The sequence below is a fragment of the Ipomoea nil genome, unplaced genomic scaffold, assembly GCF_001879475.1.
Source record: "Ipomoea nil cultivar Tokyo-kokei standard unplaced genomic scaffold, Asagao_1.1 scaffold2616, whole genome shotgun sequence".
Taxonomy (NCBI): domain Eukaryota; kingdom Viridiplantae; phylum Streptophyta; class Magnoliopsida; order Solanales; family Convolvulaceae; genus Ipomoea; species Ipomoea nil.
In genome coordinates this window covers 23,033-41,954 of record NW_017619044.1, presented here as the reverse complement: position 1 = coordinate 41,954, position 18,922 = coordinate 23,033, and the positions used below count along the sequence as shown (strand labels likewise).

Below are 18,922 nucleotides of genomic sequence, written 5' to 3'. Positions count from 1 at the left end.
CATCATCATGTATTGATATACAGAAAGGGTTAGTGTTAGAGCACGAGCACGGGCGTCGTAAAGATCCCACGGAAAGGCTTGGCATAAGGAATCCGGCGACGAGGCAAACCGTATACTTTTGCCGGATCTCCGTGTCGGCGATGAATCGCCTGACTTGGGTGGTGGCCAGAATGTTCTTCGTCTCAAAAATAATAAAGAATGCACGGTGATAAGTTTCTCGGAGTCGGAAGCAGTTTTGTTTGGACGATTTAGAGCAGTAACAGTGGGCGTTGATGCAGCGTGGAGACCTCTCAAGAATTCCCCACCAAACTCCATACACTGCATTAGCAATGCCGGCCAGAAGCCGGAGATATATGCTCTGAGCATGGAAAATATTTTCTATATCGTCACAATGGAGACGGACGGCAGAGGACGAGAGCATTAAATCTGCTAAAATCCCAGAAAATCTCTTCTCAGATTGGAGGTATGTGATTCCAAGAGAATGGAATTCAAAGCTGTCTCTTTTCTACAATAAGGGAGATCAAATCAACATCCTTATCTGGGTTCTCATGAATAACAGCAAGAACCCAGACTGTTGATTTGCAAATTTTACCGTGGATTATCCCATCCCGTTCATCACAGAGGAAAAGAAAATATGGATTAGGGGGATTAACGGGAAACGGTGGGGGGTAATTTGGTGTTCAGATTTAAAGGTAGATGTTCCATGGTTTAAGAAGGATGAACTAAGCATTATTAAACCCACAGTTTTGCAGCTAAAAGGAATGCAATCAGACAAGCCTGAAGAAGCAATCGGCGCATGTTTTTGGAAGGAAAGAGATATGCCGACCACCACCTCCCAAATTATTTCTGCAATTTCGCTCCTAATTAGCCCTGTGATTAGGGAATAACCTGCAGCAAAAAGGAAATCAGAAAAAGTATGTAGCCAGTAGCTAACACATAATATTATTTTTTGTTAGTTATTTGTAATTATGAAGATAATTGTCATTTTCATCCTTAATTTACTGGATACTTAATTACTTATATTGTTATTTTGCTTTTAAGTTTTTATTTAAGATGTGATATTGTTTCTCAGTTTTTTAGTAATTGTTATTCTTGTCCTTAATTATTGTGCAAATTGTTTTGAAAAGAACTTAAAAGCAAGACCGACGGAAATAATAATAATAATAATAATTCAGACACGAAAATTGTAATTTCCGCTCAGATGAAATAAGGTCGAGGTTGAGACTAATATCCTCATAATGAGAATGTCCTAAAATTTGTGGTGCTTCTTCACAAGCAAACTCTATGAGGGCGTGGGAATTACAATGAAGACAGGCTCATTTACTTTGAATGCATATGCAGAATCATATATATGTGCCATTCACTACAAGAGGGTCTCCTACTGGAAACATAGGAGTTAATAAATCCCAAGAGACCGAACCACAATATTGAAAAGATAGACAAACAAACAACTTTATAAGTTGCAACATTAGCCTCTACAAAACACACCATTTTCATAGCTTTGTTGGTTGCCAGAGATCACCTTCATCTGTGAAGAAAAAGTATACATATATCAAACATTAACATTACTTTTTGCAACTGTTTAGGATTTTAATATAAGTATAGTTCATGTTTCATATGCATGCATACCTTCCTTAGATCAGTAATGTTTTAGTTAACATCATCAGATCCCTCGCTGTCTTCTTCCTCAGTTTCACTTTCTTCTTCTGGCGTTTTGTCCTAGGAAAACAATTCCAAGTGAGAACACAAACATAGGAAGTAATAAGAAGCAGAACCATATATAGTTCGAATGTTAGGATTGAGTATTTGAGAGTGACTACCTTAATTCCAAGTTTACGAACAAGTAAATCACCCCCCCAGTCCTGTACTTCATCTTTAATTTCCTCTGCAGACATCTCAAGGGAAGAACAACAACTTTCTAACTCAATCGATTCCAGCGTGTAAATGTCAGCAAATTCACTTGGAATGCTTACCAAGTCCCAACAGTTTTTTAGGACTAGGTGCTTCAAACCTGGGAAGTTATCAGAACTTGCTTTCCAATGTTTGAGATCAGAACGTTCAATGAGGAAAAACTTTAAATTTGTAAACTCCTCCTCGGATGCATCCCACTTTGAGCCACGGAAGGCAAAATCTTTCAATTTGAGTACTTCAAGAATGGGTAACTTGCTAATAATATCCATTTTCTCCCATGGAAGATCGGTTTTACAAAAGGTCAACTTCTTGATACTTGATGGAAAAGAAACTGGGAGATTAAAGTGGTCAACCCCTCTCACTTCAAATTTTAACTTCTCAAGTTGATGTAGCTGAGTAAAACTATCAAGTGCATTAGACGACACTCCACCTTCAATGTAAATTCCCAATTCCTTCAAGTTTGGAACCATTTTGAAGTCTGGTGTTTTTGTATCCCAACTAGTAACTTTCAACCAAAAAAGAGTTTGCAGATTTCCTTGAATTGAGTTTGGGAGATAGAGTGAAGATCCCTTGTCAATGTGTACATGTCTTAACCAAGGCAAATCCAAAATATCACATGGCAATTGAAAATGAAACCCTTCCTTCCATGAAAGCAGAATGAGAGTTTGCAAGCTTTGGAGCTTAAACAATTGAGAGTTGTGAAGAGAACCTACAGTGGTTAATGCCAAATATCTCAAATGAATCAGATTCACAATTTCACTGGGCATGCCATTTGAGTATTGTATTGAAGATAAGTCCAGTACTCTTAGCAATTCGAGACATTGAAACATCAACCTGCATTTTTTAGGGTGTAAATCTTTACCAAAATAGAGAATGGAATGGATTTTGCCCTGTGTGTAATTCAAAGAACTTGATCTAGTAAATGGCCAGCGGCGGGATTGACAACTTATCCAACGACAACCTAGTTTCGGTTGTTTTGTGTCCGACCGAGTTCCTGCCAGATCATCATTACTAACAACCACCATGTTCTCTTCTTGTGCTTTTCTCAAGCAAAAGTCATGTACCAAATCATGGAGCTTACATGACTTGACCTTTTTATCATAATTTTGCTTCACAACTAGAACTAGATTTCTGTCAATAAGATCATTCAAGTAATTCATTGCTACCTCTTCCAAACCATTATGCATCTTTGGCTCTAAAAATCCCTCTGCCACCCATAACTTTATCAATTTCTTGACATAGATGACACTGCCCATTGGAAATATTCCTAAATATAGAAAACAGGCTTTCAAGTGAACTGGCAAATGTTTGTAGCTCAATGCAAATATGCTTGTGTGACCAGAAGATTCCACTTCCATTAAAGCTGAATTAATAGTTGGAGCAAAATCATTCCACGACTCATGTGGTGACATGTTGAGCCGGCCGACCAGAATTCCAGCAATCAGTATAATTGAAATTGGTAATCCACCACATCTCTTAACAATTTTTCTCCCAATTGACTCAAATTCATCTGGTGGTGGACAATCTCTTCTTTTAAACACTTCCCTGACAAGTAGTTTCCAGCTTTCATCCAGATTTAGAAAAGGCATACGGAAAACAAATGATTGTGATGAGGTAGCATATGAAGCCACTTCCACTAATCGAGTTGTCATCAGGATTCGACTCCCACTTATTGAATTTGGAAAATATGGTTTGATGTCATCCCATGCCTGAGTACTCCATACGTCATCTACAACAATCAAATACCTTCGACGAAACAAGCTTTTGAACAGTTGGTTTGCTAGCTGCTCCTCATTGTCGTCTGTCGTGTATATTCCAATGCACATTTGCCCTAAAAGGCAAAGGAGTATCTCTTTTACATTGTGCTGCTGCGACAAGACAGTCCATGCACAAATGTCAAAGTGCGATCTGATTGCTGGGTCCTCGTAAACTCTTTGTGCCAAAGTCGACTTTCCAATACCGCCCATCCCAGTAACCGCAATGACTTCATCAGACCGTCGAATATGCAAAATCAAGTCCAATATCTTCTGAAATTCAACATCGCGTCCTATCATTTCATTTCCAAGAGCCAAATTGTGGTAGGAGGAGCAAGAAATCACGGTGCTTTCTGCCTTTACAGCCTCTGCCGGAGTTGATGAAAGCTCTTTAAGGGGGAGGCTTTTGACTTCGAATTCCTTCTGAATCTTGATCTGGGCTTCAAGCGATTCAATGTCTTCCACAACGTATTGCAGGGTCTCACGAAGCCCACGAGAAGTGGCCTCGTGATCTCCTTTGCTGCTGGTAGCCAAATATACCTCTCTGAGTTTTGATTCGATTTTAGCTTCTGCTTCAACAGCTACATCTCTGATTTTCGCATCCAGCTGAGATTCATCTACCGTTTGTATCTCCCATAATTTCTCCAGCACGTATCGCAGAGAGCTGCAGATCTTTTTGGACAACAAGGCTATTTTTGGATCATCAATAACATTATTGAAGACTGGATTGGGCTTCAGAAGGTGTTGGTCCACAACTCCCAGTAGAGAAGTTACGACAACAAAAGCTAGTGGAGATTTGCACTGAGACAAGAATTATTGCATGCATGAAATCTTGGAAATGTGAAATTTAAACAAAAGTAGAATAGTCTTGAGGAAATCCCAAATTGATGGGCTTTGATAGATGTTCCATACCTTTAGTAAACCACTCCCTACTTCTTCTTCTTCTTCCTCATTTCAATTTCTTCTTCATAGTTCTCATCACCACACCCTACTTCTTCATAGTTTTCATCTTCCATTGCCAATTCATCCTACGAATTTAAAATAGTTCAAAAATGAAACAAAGAGATGAAAATTAGAGAGACATGAGGAAGTATTTAAAAATAAATTAATATAATTTATAGAATCAAAAGACTAGGAAATCATTATTTGAAATCAATCAAGAAATTAATTAGACTTATTAGAGATATACGTACCTTAGTTAAAGAATGTCGAACAACTAGACCATCAGTTCCACAACTAAATATCTGTTTTTGATTAATCCTCATTGCAGACTTCACAAGAGAAGGACAGCAGTCGATTAACTCAATTAGTTTCAGGCTGGAAATCCATGCCATATCAATTGGGAGGTCTTTCAAGTGGCAGCAACATCTCACGACTAAGCATTCTAAAACTGGAAAATTATCTGCACTTGCATTCCAATGTTTAAGATCCAGATCCACAATATGCAAGAACTTTAATCGAGAAAAGCACACGACTCCTGGTTCCCACTTTGGGCCACAGAAAGCAAACTCTTTTAGTTTAAGTACTTCAAGGTTGGACAGCTTGCCAATAATGTCCATTTCTTCCCATGAAAGATTGGTATTACGAAGGCTCAATTTCTTGATGTTTGGCGGAAAAAAAGGAGGGATATAAAAGTGCTTGACCCTTCCCATTTCAAATTTTAGAATCTGAAGTTGATATAACTGAGTAAGATTGTGAAGAGTACTAGCTGACATTTCACCTTCCATGTAAATTCCCAATTCCTTCAAGTTTGGAACCATTGTGAAGTCTAGTGTTGTTGTTGTCCCCCAACAAGCAACCTTCAACCAGAAAAGAGTTTGTAGATTTCCTTTGATGGAGTTTGGGAGATAAAGTGAAGATCCTTTGTCAAGGTGCACGTGCCTTAACCAAGGCAAATTCAGAATATCACATGGCAGTTGCAAAGGACACTCTTCCATCCATGAGGAGAGAATGAGAGTTTGCAAATTTTGGAGTTTAAACAATTGAAAATTATAAAGAGAACCTGTAGTGGTTAAGGCTAAATATCTCAAATGAATCAAATTCACAATTTCACTCGGCATGCCATTCGAGCACTTTACCAAAGATAAATCCAAAACTCTTAGCAATTTGAGACATGGAAATATGAACTTGTTTTTTGCAAGGGATAAATCTTTACCAAAATGGAGAATGGAACGGATTTTGCTCAAAGTGTAATTGAATGAACTTGATTCAGTAATTGGCCAAAGATGGGATTGGCAGCTCATCCAACGACAACGTAGCTGGGATTGTTCCACTCTTGACCAAGTTCTTGCAAGATCACCACAATATTCATTAATAACAACCAAAGTGTTATCTTCTTGTGCTTTTTTCAAGCAAAAGTCATGTAGCCAATCACGAATCCTACATGACTCGACTTTTCCATCAAAACTCCACTTCTCAACTATAAGTATACTTCTAGTAATAAGATCATTCAAGGAATCCTGTGCTATATCTTCCAAACTCTTATCTACCTTGGACACCAGAAATCCCTCTGCCATCCATAACTTTATTAATTTTTTCACACAAATCACACTACCTTTAGGAAAAATTCCCAAGTACAGAAAACAAGCTCGTAAGTGACTTGGCAAGTTGTTGTAGATCAATGCAGTTATCTCTGAATAATCTGGGTGATGGTGAGACTCCTTTCCCATGAATGTTGAATCAAACTTTTGAGCAAAATCCTCCCACTGCTCAGGTGGCATTTTGTGGTTCGCCAGAATTCCAGCACATATGACAATTGACAGTGGCAATCCACCACACATCCCAACAATTTTTCTTCCAATTGACTCGTGTTCAGGGGATGGATTAAACATTAATGTTTTGACAAACAAATCCCAGCTTTCCTCTGAAGTTAGAAAACCTATTTCATAAATATAACCTGATCTGCTAGCATTTCCAGCCACACTCATCGTTTCAGTAGTTATTATAATTCGGCTTCCATTCAAATCATTTGGAAAACAAGTTTGAAGGTGATCCCAAAGCTCTGTCGTCCCAATGTCATCAATGACGATTAAATACCTTTGGCCACTGAGAATATTGCGCAGTCGATCTGCTAGGTATTCAGTGTCGTCTGCTTTGGAGATTTCGTTAGTCACTGAAACAATACAACCTATAATGCCAAGAAGTGCCATTCCCACACTGAATTCTTGAGACAATGTGATCCATGCTCGAATTTCAAACTGAGACAAAACTAATGGATCGTAATAAAGTTTTTGAGCTAAAGTGGTTTTCCCTGCTCCACCCCTTCCAACAATTGAGATGACTTCTCGTTCATGGTGATTAAAAATGAGCAAATCCCTTATTTTCTCAAATTCATCTTCCAGTCCTATCATTGTATTACCTTGAACAACCTCAACTATACCTGCCAAATAAAAATTTATTTGGATTTTATCTATTTGGCTGCAATTGGGGATATAACTGTGTCTTACTTCTACCATAAGATTTGAATGGTTGTTCTACTATAATTACATAACCAGCTTTTACCACACTTTTATCTTAAATTTTTTGCAATTGAATAGTAGTCAACACTAACCACAATTTATCAAAAAAATTATAATAATAAAAAATAAAATAAAAAAACTACCAAATCTTTTTGCCTAAAACCTAGCTAACTCCATTAAACACTTTCAATTAACTCAATATGCAAATTTAAAAACAAAATATCTAAGTATACTTACTTGAGCTAGCATATTTAGCCACTCCCATTATTCCAGTAGTCATCAGAATTCGGCTTCCATTTAAATCATCTGGAAAATACCTTTGAATGTCATCCCATGCCTTTTGTGTCCGAATGCCATCAATGACAATTAAATACCTTTGGCCCTTCAGTTTTTGGCACAGTAGCTTTCCTAGGTGATCAGCGTCTTCATCGGAGGACATGCTGGTCAGCAATGAGGAGTCAATAGAACCTAAAAGTTGAAAGAGTAGTTGTCTTTCGTTGAATTCTCGCAATGGTGACACAGTGGTCCATGCTTGAATGGGGAAGTGATACACAATTGATGGATCTTCATAAAGTCTTCGAGCTAAAGAAGTATTACTGATCCTACTGGCACCTACAATTGAGATGACTGCTTGTGGTTTGGACCGCCAATCAACCAGCACTTTCCTTATTTTCATAAAAAATGCATCTTCTGCTCCAATCCGCTTGAAATCATCATGTTCCAAGAACTTTTCTAGCCGTAAAGAAGGTGAAGCATCATCACTATCAAGCGAGGAGGAGGAGGAGGCGGAGGAGGAGGCGGCAGTATGTGTTATTTGCAGATCACTGATGCGCACTTCAATTGACTCAATATCCTTCACTACTTGTTGCAAGGTTTGATGAAGATCTTCACCAACCCCCAGATAAACATCACTTAGTTTGGACTCGATTTCATCTTCTGCTTTGAATGCAACATCTCTGATTTCTTCATCCAACCTTTTCACTGCCTCCTGATCAGAGGTTATGGGCTTAGGTATTTGTAGATAGGCTTGCAGGGAGAGAAGCTTAATCCTTTAAGGATAGGATGATTTGAGTATCATCAGGAAGAATAAAAGGAGGACGGGGTTTCCGCAGAAGCTGCTCCTCTACTATGCCTAGAAGTGAAGTTACAACAGCAAAATCCATTGAATTTGTTTTCTTTTCTTTTTTAATTTTTTCTGGACTGATCAGATCGAGATGAGAATTTGCAAAAACAAGAAATGTTGGTCAACTATAGAGCGTAATTGCATCGATGATATGCATATGCCCTACTGCCAAGATGAGGAGGAATTATTTCACTTGAAACACCTGCGCTTTCTATTACTTAGATTTGGGCACCTGCTGTTTCAACAAGTACTGAAGTCTCCAACGCCTCTGCAGTATGCCCTCATCATCGTCAGTTCGTCGCTGCGTCACTGCCTCAGGCCGACGACGGTTCCGGCGTAGACTCACTGGACAGTAGGTACTGCACGACGGTTCCGACAACGATGGTTTCTTCTTGCTAGCAGCACAACAGTTTCGGCCGGCAGCGTAGGACGGCGGACAAGCTTCTTCTTGCCCCTACTGACTCCACTCCAGATCTGTGACGGTTCCGGCGCAGACTGTTTTCTCCGGCGACTCCACTAATAGTTTTCTAGTTTAATCTGCAATATCTATACCTCCAAGCTGGTCTTTGTTTGTTTTAGCAAATTTTTAATTTAGAGAAAATTTCAATTTTGGTCCACTGACTATTGGGGTTGTGTTAATTGCAACACTTAACTTTCAAAAATGTTTATTTAGTACCTTGACTATGTAATTTCTATCAATTTTGGTCACGTCGACCAAATTACCGGCCAAATCTCACCGGAAAAATTTAATAGGTCAATTTATGAGGGTATTTTAGTAATTTTACTCTTCTTTTTTCTTCTCCGATGAGCTTCTCCATTTCCGGCGACGTTCTTCTCCATTTCCGGCGACGTTCTTCTCCATTTTCGGCGATGTTCTTCTTTAGCGGGGGGAATTTCAAGTCGCCCAACCCAAGTCGGATTCCAAATAGAAAAATGGCTTAATTGTCGACAAGAAGGGAGATGCTGGCCGACGAGGCAAAAGCCTTGCTAGGTTTTTCCCCAAATTGTCATCCCTCCCCATCTCAGGTTAAAGCTGCCTATAGAAGGAAGGTATGGGAAACTCATCCTGATCGCTTTCATGCTCAATAAAAATCAAATGCAGAATGTAAATTCAAGATGATGCCCTATTCTGAAAAATGAGTCCATTGCTGCAGATTAGCGAAGCATACAGTTGCATGTGCTCTGGAGCAAGAGTGCAAAGTTCTCACGCAGACTCATACTCGTATATTGTGCAAACTGGAGTTCCAAGAACATATGGAGATGGAGAAGAACATCGCCGGAAATGGAGAAGAACGTCGCTGGAAATGGAGAAGCTCATCGGAGAAGAAAAAAGAAAGTAAAATTACTAAAATACCCTCATAAATTGACCTATTAAATTTTTCCGGTGAGATTTGGCCAGTAATTTGGCCGGCGTGACCAAAATTGATAGAAATTGCATAGTCAAGGTACTAAATAAATATTTTTGAAAGTCAAGTGTTGCAATTAACACAACCTTAATAGTCAGTGGACCAAAATTGAAATTTTCTCTTTTAATTTATAATAGTTAAGACTTACAGTGTTCCTAATTCCTAAATAGAGATTAGGATGGCTGCGTAACTTTTTTTTTTTTTTTTGAAAATGATGGCTGCGTAACTTAAATTAGGAATATTAGAACTATTAGGAATTTTTTGATTTCTTTACTTCCCTATTATTTGGAAACTTAGAGATGGAAGGATTTCTAGTTTCCCTATCGTGTGCCCCAATTTTGTGTAAACACAGAGCAATTTATATCCTGCACCACGACGCGTGTTGCATTGTGCGATTAAATGCAAAACGACGTCGTTTCAATTTTTTTTTTTTTTAAATTTCGCTACCCAATGTTTAGCAGTTAATTTTCCTTAAAAAAAAAAAGATTCATGTTCAAAAATGTACATAATGTTATACTAGAATACACATAATTGTATACATGAATGTACATAATTATATAACGAAATACACATACTCTTTTTAAAAAGATAATACACATAATCTAACATAATACATAATAAACATAAACTTTTAACATAATACACATCAACTCTTAACATAATATACAAAAATTTCCTGATTCAGATGTACATAATTGTATAAAAAAAATGTACATAATAATATAAAGAATGTACATAATAAAAAATATACATAATTGTATAAACAAATATACATAATCATGTCAACTTCCTACCACACCTCCCAAAACTTTAGACGTCGTTTTGGGAGGCGCGAGACACACAGTGCACTGTACGCCGTGGTGCAGGGTATAACGATTGGTAAACACAGTTCTTTGTACAATTCAATGCATTCAATTATATTGGACTAAGTATTATATTTTAATTTTCTCCGAATCTTGTTTATTCTCCTGTAGCTTCCTGCAATTATACTGTGGACCATAGTTCAAAACAGTAGACACTATAGTGTATCTAAACTGACATTGTCTCACGTATTATAACTGAATAACAATTTCACATATTTGAGTGTATATTGTCCAGAGAAACTATACTTATATCAAAATGATAATGTAGTTGTGTTTAAATGAAACTGCACTGCATATTTGATGTCTGGACCACACAGTATAATTTGCATGTTGCTTCTGCCTAGGCCTGAGCATCGGACGGGTTCGGGCGGTTTGGATTTGGGAACCGCCCACCCGTTCGGATATCATATAATATTGATTATCCCATATATGTTTATTTTTAACAGCTCAACTCATCATATTTATTTTGCTCGGATATGGGACAAATGTAATCGGATTTCAAATTATATCGGATTACAATAAAAAAAAATTAAAAACTACAAAATAAAGTATTACATAAGTAGCCAAGCACATTGTGCTCAGGTGACATGTAGTGACCTCTCCCATGTGGGAGGTCATGAAATTGAGCCTCAGTGGATGCGTTGTTGACTCTTTGTGTTTCATTAAGTTAAGAAAGTATGTTTGAACAGATACTACAATGTAATAGAGTCAATAGCATTAAAAAAAAAATTTATACTTTACAGCTCAAAAGTTAAATACTAAGTAGTAAACAACTTAAGAAATTTACAAGTTACAACTTAACATAATACAATTATACGAAAAATTAATTACAAGATCACAAAATGAAAGTTACAAAATGTTCCCTTAAAACATAGTTAAATACATGAAAAAAGGGAGAAACAACCACAGTTTAACAGTTTGCTCAAAAACGATAATAGGCTCAGATTGTTATGTTTTTCAATATCAAGTTAAAATTGGGGGCAAATTGCTACTTAAGTTTTGGAACAAAATTCAAAAGAAGAGCAACATACAACCCAAAACCCTTTGATTCAGACAAAGGTGGAAGCATTATCACATCCAAAAGAAAAGTAACAAGTAAATGAGGAAGAAAGAATGATAATACCATATCAGAATATCAGATTACCATTGTCCATAACACATGCAATCAGGATTCATAAATGAATCAAAGCAAAATTCTAATTGCTAAAGGCCATACTGAAGTACTGAACTGATATTATTATACCTGATGTTGACTCAAATGTTGAAGGGTTCAAAAATTCAAAGGCAGTAACAAATTAATTGTTGCCAAGCTAGTGAAGCCATTGTCATGTATTCATGTTGTAAGATTATGAAAATCTAAGATAACAGAATAACAGATTAATATAAAATTCAAAGCAGAATGAATGAACATTACTGCAATGGTTGGAAGGGATAAACTAGTCCAAGCACTCCTAACCCCAAGTGGCAACACTGAAAATAAAAAACACTAGTATTAGTTAATACAGTAAAATAGAAAGTATAATTTAATATTTTAAATAGAAAGTATAAGTTAATTGCCTTTTTCAAGCCTTTCACAATCATTAATATTTTTCTTAATTTGTATTGGTTGATTTGACAATCTCAATCAATCATGTGTACAAATTAAGGCTTCCACAATTTTAGAAGTTAAGGAACTCCTAAATGGATCTAACAGTCTACCACTTGTAGAAAAAGCACTTTCAGAAGCCACAGTTGATATTGGTACTGCAAGAATATCCCTTGCCATTTTTGAGAGAATGTGCAATTTCTCACAGTTCACCTTCCACCATCTAAGGATATCAAAACCCTCCTTATCTTCCACAATAGTCTCACTCAAATATATTTGCAACTCAGTCTGTTTAAGGCTTCCACCACTCTCCATTCTTTGTCTTTTCAGTTCACTTTTCAACCTAGACCGTGGCCTACCAACAGTAGTAGCCTGCACATTCACTAGTTGAGAAGGTTGGGCATTAGATGGTTCTCTGCTTACATTCAAAGAGTAAGTGATTGCATAATTATTGAACAGCTCAACCAGTGCAGATTGGACCTTAGCAAAACAGGCTTTGCCTTTATCTTCACCATAAGGTTGAGTAAACTGGTGAGGCATATACTCAACTTTATCTCTAGGGTCCAGTATATTAGCAAAGAATATCAAACAGTTCATTTTTTCAGGGTACCCCCAATATTTTTCAAATTTATTTTTCATTTGGGTCCTCATTTCCTGTACAGAACTGAAACAAACACAGTACACAGATTTTTTAAATATTTAACAGATTAAAAATTAAAACAAACACATATTAAAAAAAAAAAATTAACTGATTTGTATTTACCTTTTCACTACCAGATTCAGCCCCAATCATGTCATCTAACGTGCAACTAAGATTAGAGATCTCACTTAAGAAAGTGTTAGATGTCACATAAAGAGAACCAGAAATTCTCACAGTCATATCATTGAAACTTTTCAGCAAAGTTACCAAACTTTTCACATCACACCTATCTAGAAAAGTTGGCACAAATGAACCAAGGTCAGCAGAAAATGAGGAATCATTCCCCTCATATGCATCAAACACTCTCTAGTGCTGGATAGTAGTGTTGAGCATTATATAAGTGTTATTCCATCTTGTAGGAACATCCAGCTGCAAAGCTAATTTGGCTTCCACCCTAATAAGATCAGCAAGGTCTCTAAACTTTTTTAGCCTTGCAGGGGAGTTCCTAACCCATCTCACTGTTTCCCTAACCCTCTTAACTGAAGTGCCAGCAAACTTCAACTATCTTGCACCACTGGATTCAGAATGTGGGCTATACACCTCATGTGCATGTACTTACACCTTACAGAAGTGCTACCCCAAGACATCATCTGAAAAACCCCCATGGAAAGTATCATTGGAAGAGGCATTGCAAACTGTGACAGTAAAGACATTCTTAATACCCCACTCAACCAGACAATTCTCAAAGACCTTGGCTATATATTCTCCCCTATGAGATGAAACAGGGACAAAGGCTATGATTTTTTGTTTGAGCTTCCACTTATCATCAATGAAATGTGCAGTAATGCATATGTAATTTATCCTCTGTACCGAGGTCCATATGTCAGTGGTTAAGCTTACTCTTTGGGAGCTACCCTTAAAAAGTTGTTTAAGGACTAATCTCTCATCTATGTATCTTTGGAAAATATCCCATGAAAATGTCCACCTAGATGGGATTTGGAACCTAAGACAGCCAACTAGAATAAATCTTCTAAACCATTGCCCCTCAACAAACCTAAAGGGTAACTCATATATTATAATCATCTCACATAAATCCCTCCTAATGGCTTCCTGATTAAACACCCAAGTCCTTAATTCCCCCATTACCCCCTTAGAACCCTCTGGTGCAGAGGATGATATAGCATTGATGGTGAGCAGTGACTGTCTTGTATCCTTAGAGTGAGAATTTTTAAGACAACCAAGCATATGATTTCTTAAAGAGGAAGTGCCATCTTTTTTTAGCTTACATGCAAAGAGCCTTGCACAGTATAGGCACTTCCCCTTAATCAACTTTCCATCACTATCAAAGATCTTTTCAAAGTGATCCCACACCTTTGATTTAGGCTCAACCTCCTTCCTTTTTTTTTTTTTTTTTTTTTTTTCCCAGGAACAACAGGAATCACTTGAGGTTGCTGAACAGGTGTCTCAGTGCCTTGTGCTTGTCCTCCATGTCCCTCCTGAGTTGAGGGTTGAGGTCCAGAACTAGGTTTAGTGATGCTCTCTATCTAAAATGATGGGCATCAATTCATTATCCAACAATGGAAATAGGCAACATCCAACATAAACAAACAAAGAATTGAAATAAATCCAGATTCAGACACTTGTTTGTGTCATCATTTATCAAGATTTCATAATTACATATTTACATTATTACAAGTGTCATACATCCATAAACATATCACATATTTACATTACAAAGAAATCCAAATTCAGGAACTGTATCCAGTTTAGCATTATCTGGATTTCAGTTAAGGGCTTCTACCAATAAATGGAAATTTCAAGTTTTAACCTTGATAATTTCACATTTAAGCCTTAACTTTTAAAGGGACATCACAATAGCTCACATAATATCACAAAATCACAGTGCTTCCATCATTAGATGATTTATATCAGATAATCAGAATATATCACAATATTAGTAGGTTGGGTCGGATTTGCACAGCTCTACACAATATGTCACAATACAGTGAATAAATCACAAATATAAAACTAGGATTTGCGATTAAAACAGCTTCCACCATAATAGATTAGAATATATCACTATATCAGAACATATTCAAAATACATCACATAAATCACAAATATAAAACTATGGTTTGCGATTAAAACAACTTCTACCATAATATATCATAATATATCACTATATCAGAACATATTCAAAATATATCACATAAATCACAAATATAAAACTAGGGTTTGCGATTAAAACAGTTTCCACAATAATAAATCACAACATAACAAAACATATTCATCATATAACACAAATATATCAACATGCAGTGAATAAATCATAAATATAAAAACTAGGATTTGCGATTTACTTGGTTTCCCCAAATATTTCTTGGAGAGCAAGGGCCTCTAATCAGTAATCACCACAGAAGGGCTTCCATCACTCTAAGTTGCCAACGAGAACCGGAGAATTGGAGACGACTATCTCAGACATAGGTCTCACTATCTCAGAGAGTGAGACAATAACATAGAAGTCAGAGAACACAAAACAAAGAGAATCGAAGAATTCGACTATCGGAGAAGAAGAGAGAACAAAGGAGTAGAGAACAGACTCAAAGAGAGAATCAAACTATGGGAGTAGAGAGAAAACTGAGGAGTAGAGAGAAGTCAGAGGACAGAGAGAATGGAAGATGCTAGAGAACTGAACGACTACGCAAATGAAGGAGGGTAGCGTTTAACATAAATATATACTAGGCTTAAACAACGTCGAACCATAGCATGTCTAACCCTAACCCTAATATATTTCGGATATTCAGGCGGGTCGGATATGAAAATATCTAAAGTGTCGTTTCCTCCCTCGGTTCAAATATAAAGTCTCGGATGCGGATGGTTTAATTCGGATCTCAGACCGGACGGGTTGTTCGGATAGGGTTGAGTTTTCACAACCCTTCTTCTGCCTCACAACTGGGTGGTGGCAGCTTCTGGTAAGAACGATAATAATTTTAACTACTTCTATTTTAGTAATTTAGCATATCTTATTGATTGAATGATAATAATTTTAACTGTAATTTTATTTTATTTTATTGTAGGCAGGATGAAGAAAAACAAGTTGATGTCATATTAGGAGTATGATGGTTGGATGATAATTGAAGTGTAGTTGTGGTTGTCATTATAGTATTTAATTTATGGATTTGATTGACTTTCTTTTTTTTTTTGAATTGAAGCTTAATGCAAACTTAAAATTCTTATTCTAGTAATTTTTTTTTTTAAATATGAAAATTTTCTTGAAATTAATCTGCAACATCATGACATAATAGCAAATGGGAAAGTCTCCAAAAGAAGAAATCTTAATGGTAGATGCCACTTTAGATCATTGCCCTCGAGTTAATACCTCCAATGGTCCTCTGAGTATAAGCCATATACTTGGAGGACCATTGAAGGTATTAACTCTAACAAAACTATAAACGCCGATGTTTATAAAACAACTCACTAATTTCCAGTTTGCATAAGTAACAAGCTCGAGTAGGGTGGAGCGCTAAGCCTCGGTTAGAGGGTACTCGAAGACAACATCTTTACGTGAAAGCTTTCGGTAAACTGCAGAAAATGTCTCGAGCTTGTATTCTGTGTCATTCTTCTGGTTTGGGTCCAAGAGCACCTTCATTATCTTGCAGGGACGGAGCCAGAAATTTGGTTGAGGGGGGGGGGGGGGGGAGGGAAGAGTACAAACGAATTCAGAAAATTTTTCCAGTAAAGGCGAAACATTAAAACAAAAGAGATAATTTAAAAATAAATAAATAAATTACTTAAGAAATATAGTTGTAAATATTGTTGGATATGGACGAAAAATAAAACACATCGAAACTTTATAAAAATATCCATAACAAAATATGAAACACAATTAATGAATTGTAAAACTATATTGATGCCAAAATTTTAACCCTTGACCTCAGTATTGCCAAATATGTGCTCTACCACCTAATCTGACTCACTCTTATTAACATTTTATAGCTTTTTTTATACTAATACTAAAACCTGTACTATATATACATATATACATACAAAAATTATATATGGGATGGGGGTGGGGTGAGGGGGCAACTGCCCCCCCCCCCCCCCTTGACTCCCTCCCTGTTATCTTGGATCCATCAAGGCGATACCTAACCCGCTTCCCAACAATCTCGGCAGGGACAACAACATCCTCCAGCATGGCCTCATGAACAACAATGAGTGTCTTGCTGCGTGGTCGTTGTACAGCAAAACCTCTCTTCGGGGGCCTCACAATCCTCCGGGTGGCAATCAGAATTACATCTTTCCCGCTAAATTTCTTCTCCAACTCCCTCACAAGCCTAACATGAATTTTGCAGAAAGCTTTTCTCAGCCTGTACGACACATGGATAACCACAGCCTTCTTGTTTCCAGAGACATCAATTTGTACAACATCATTGATGTACAGGTCCTTCAAGTCACTCTTGAGCTCTTAGTTGGTATTTTCCAAATCAAACAAGGCCTGTGCCACCAACTCCTCAAATTCTGAAGGCTCGGCCTCCTTATCCTTATTCTAGTATTTAGAGCCTTTTCTCAAAATGGTCCCTCGACTATTACTCGTTCTCAATTTTGCATTTTGACTTTCAATTGCACCTAATGTGCTCTGTGACTTTAAAAAATTCACCCAAAATGGTCCTCTACTCTTCTGTTAGGTTTTGCATCAATTCAACGTTAATTGTGAGGGTATTTCGGTCAATTCATAGTAAAATTATCACCTCCCTTTCTAGCTCCCGCCGACGATGCACCCATTATGTCCGGCGGCGGAAAGGTCACCTCCTCTCCCATTTCTTTCCTCATTCTAGAAACATCAACCTCCAGAGAAGCTTAGTACGAGCAAAATATCTCGCAAGATACCATTTTTCTAACTCAAAACCTATTGATTCCTCAGATTTATGATTCAGATTTGGAACTAAAAATTGACCCAAAAAACGGATTAAAATTATCGGAAGCCATGCCGCCTTCAGAGATGTAAAATCTTAGAGTGACAGAGATCAAGCGGATGGTTTGGCCGGCCATCGCCACCACCAAATCCCTCTCCGTCTTCGGCAAAGTGCATGCAATTATCAGCATAACTACTACAACTGTGAGGATCGGATTTTAACTTCTGAACATCATCACAGCCTCGGTGAGCTAATCGCAAGCATAGGAAGGTGTATTCTATCAAAATTTCCGCAGGTCAAGAAAACCAGACACCTCCAGCTCGTTAGCCACTGCTATGCACCGGAGGAGGACCAACCGAAGGTCGCCGGTGTCAACCACTGTCATCCCCGCTCGCTGCCTCGCCGAAAAGAGCCAGAGGCCAATGCTGCTGCTCATCGTGTTGGTTTCTCCGTCTGATTGGTCGGACTCGACGCCTTGAAGGTTTTCCGCCGCTAGCTTAGAAAGCACACACCTGATATGATTCCGATCCGGATGTGCTGGGGACAACGCTCACCAGCTGTTGCATACTAACACCTTTGAATTGCTTATTTGACGGCGAATTGGAGCCTCCGCGCCAGAAGGTTTTCCTTGGGGATTAATTTTTCTCCGACTGCGGTGAATTTCCAAGCTAGCGGCGAAATCAACGGCGAATTGAAACCTAATTATTCTCCAACTAAAAATTGGGGATTAATTTTTCTCCGACTGAAAAAAGAATTGGAACCTAATTAATGAGGGTGTCTCCTTGGGGATTATTCGACGGCGAATCGGAACCTAATTATTCTCCGACTAAAAAATAGCCATCAATGATATTTTCCAACCACATTTACGACGTTGCTTGGAACATCAGTCAGTACTTGCCTTCCACCGACGTGAATTGAACGTAATACCCTCACAATTAACGTTGAGTTGACGTAAAACCTAACAGGGGACCATTTTGGGTGAATTTTTTAAAGTCAAGGGACCACATTGGGTGCAATTGAAAGTCGAAATGCAAAATTGAGAATGAGAAATAGTCGATGGACCATTTTGGGAAAAAACTCTAGAATTTATTTTATGAATTTGATGATTGATTTTTTGTTGTTATTCTAATGTGATTCTTGTTAAAATGTTGATGCCCGTTGACCCGTTAGCTCCTAGCCGGTGGATTTGCAGGAACAATATAATATAAAATAGAGAGTGCAGAGATATAAAAGTAGAGAGAAGATAAAGACTCCAAGAATTAACCATCT

The 18,922-nt window shown here is 37.6% G+C and overlaps 2 protein-coding genes and 1 pseudogene across 2 annotated transcripts; all 3 read right to left on the bottom strand.

Annotated features, from left to right (window-relative positions):
* Window positions 1-1,398: 1,398 nt before the first annotated feature.
* Window positions 1,399-4,575, bottom strand: LOC109154276 (putative late blight resistance protein homolog R1B-14). Its single transcript, XM_019302104.1, has 4 exons — window positions 4,519-4,575; window positions 1,821-4,466; window positions 1,630-1,719; window positions 1,399-1,528 (listed from the first exon to the last, which is right to left on the bottom strand). Exons 1-3 carry the CDS (start codon window positions 4,573-4,575, stop codon window positions 1,651-1,653), a joined length of 2,772 nt encoding a protein of 923 aa, XP_019157649.1. The 3' UTR covers window positions 1,399-1,528; window positions 1,630-1,650.
* Window positions 4,379-8,638, bottom strand: LOC109154298 (putative late blight resistance protein homolog R1B-14). Its single transcript, XM_019302122.1, has 5 exons — window positions 7,361-8,638; window positions 6,372-7,044; window positions 4,859-6,302; window positions 4,578-4,693; window positions 4,379-4,466 (listed from the first exon to the last, which is right to left on the bottom strand). Exons 1-4 carry the CDS (start codon window positions 7,797-7,799, stop codon window positions 4,595-4,597), a joined length of 2,655 nt encoding a protein of 884 aa, XP_019157667.1. The 5' UTR covers window positions 7,800-8,638; the 3' UTR covers window positions 4,379-4,466; window positions 4,578-4,594.
* Window positions 8,639-16,193: 7,555 nt separating this feature from the next.
* Window positions 16,194-18,089, bottom strand: LOC109154275 (annotated as a pseudogene).
* Between the last annotated feature and the right edge of the window lie 833 nt (window positions 18,090-18,922).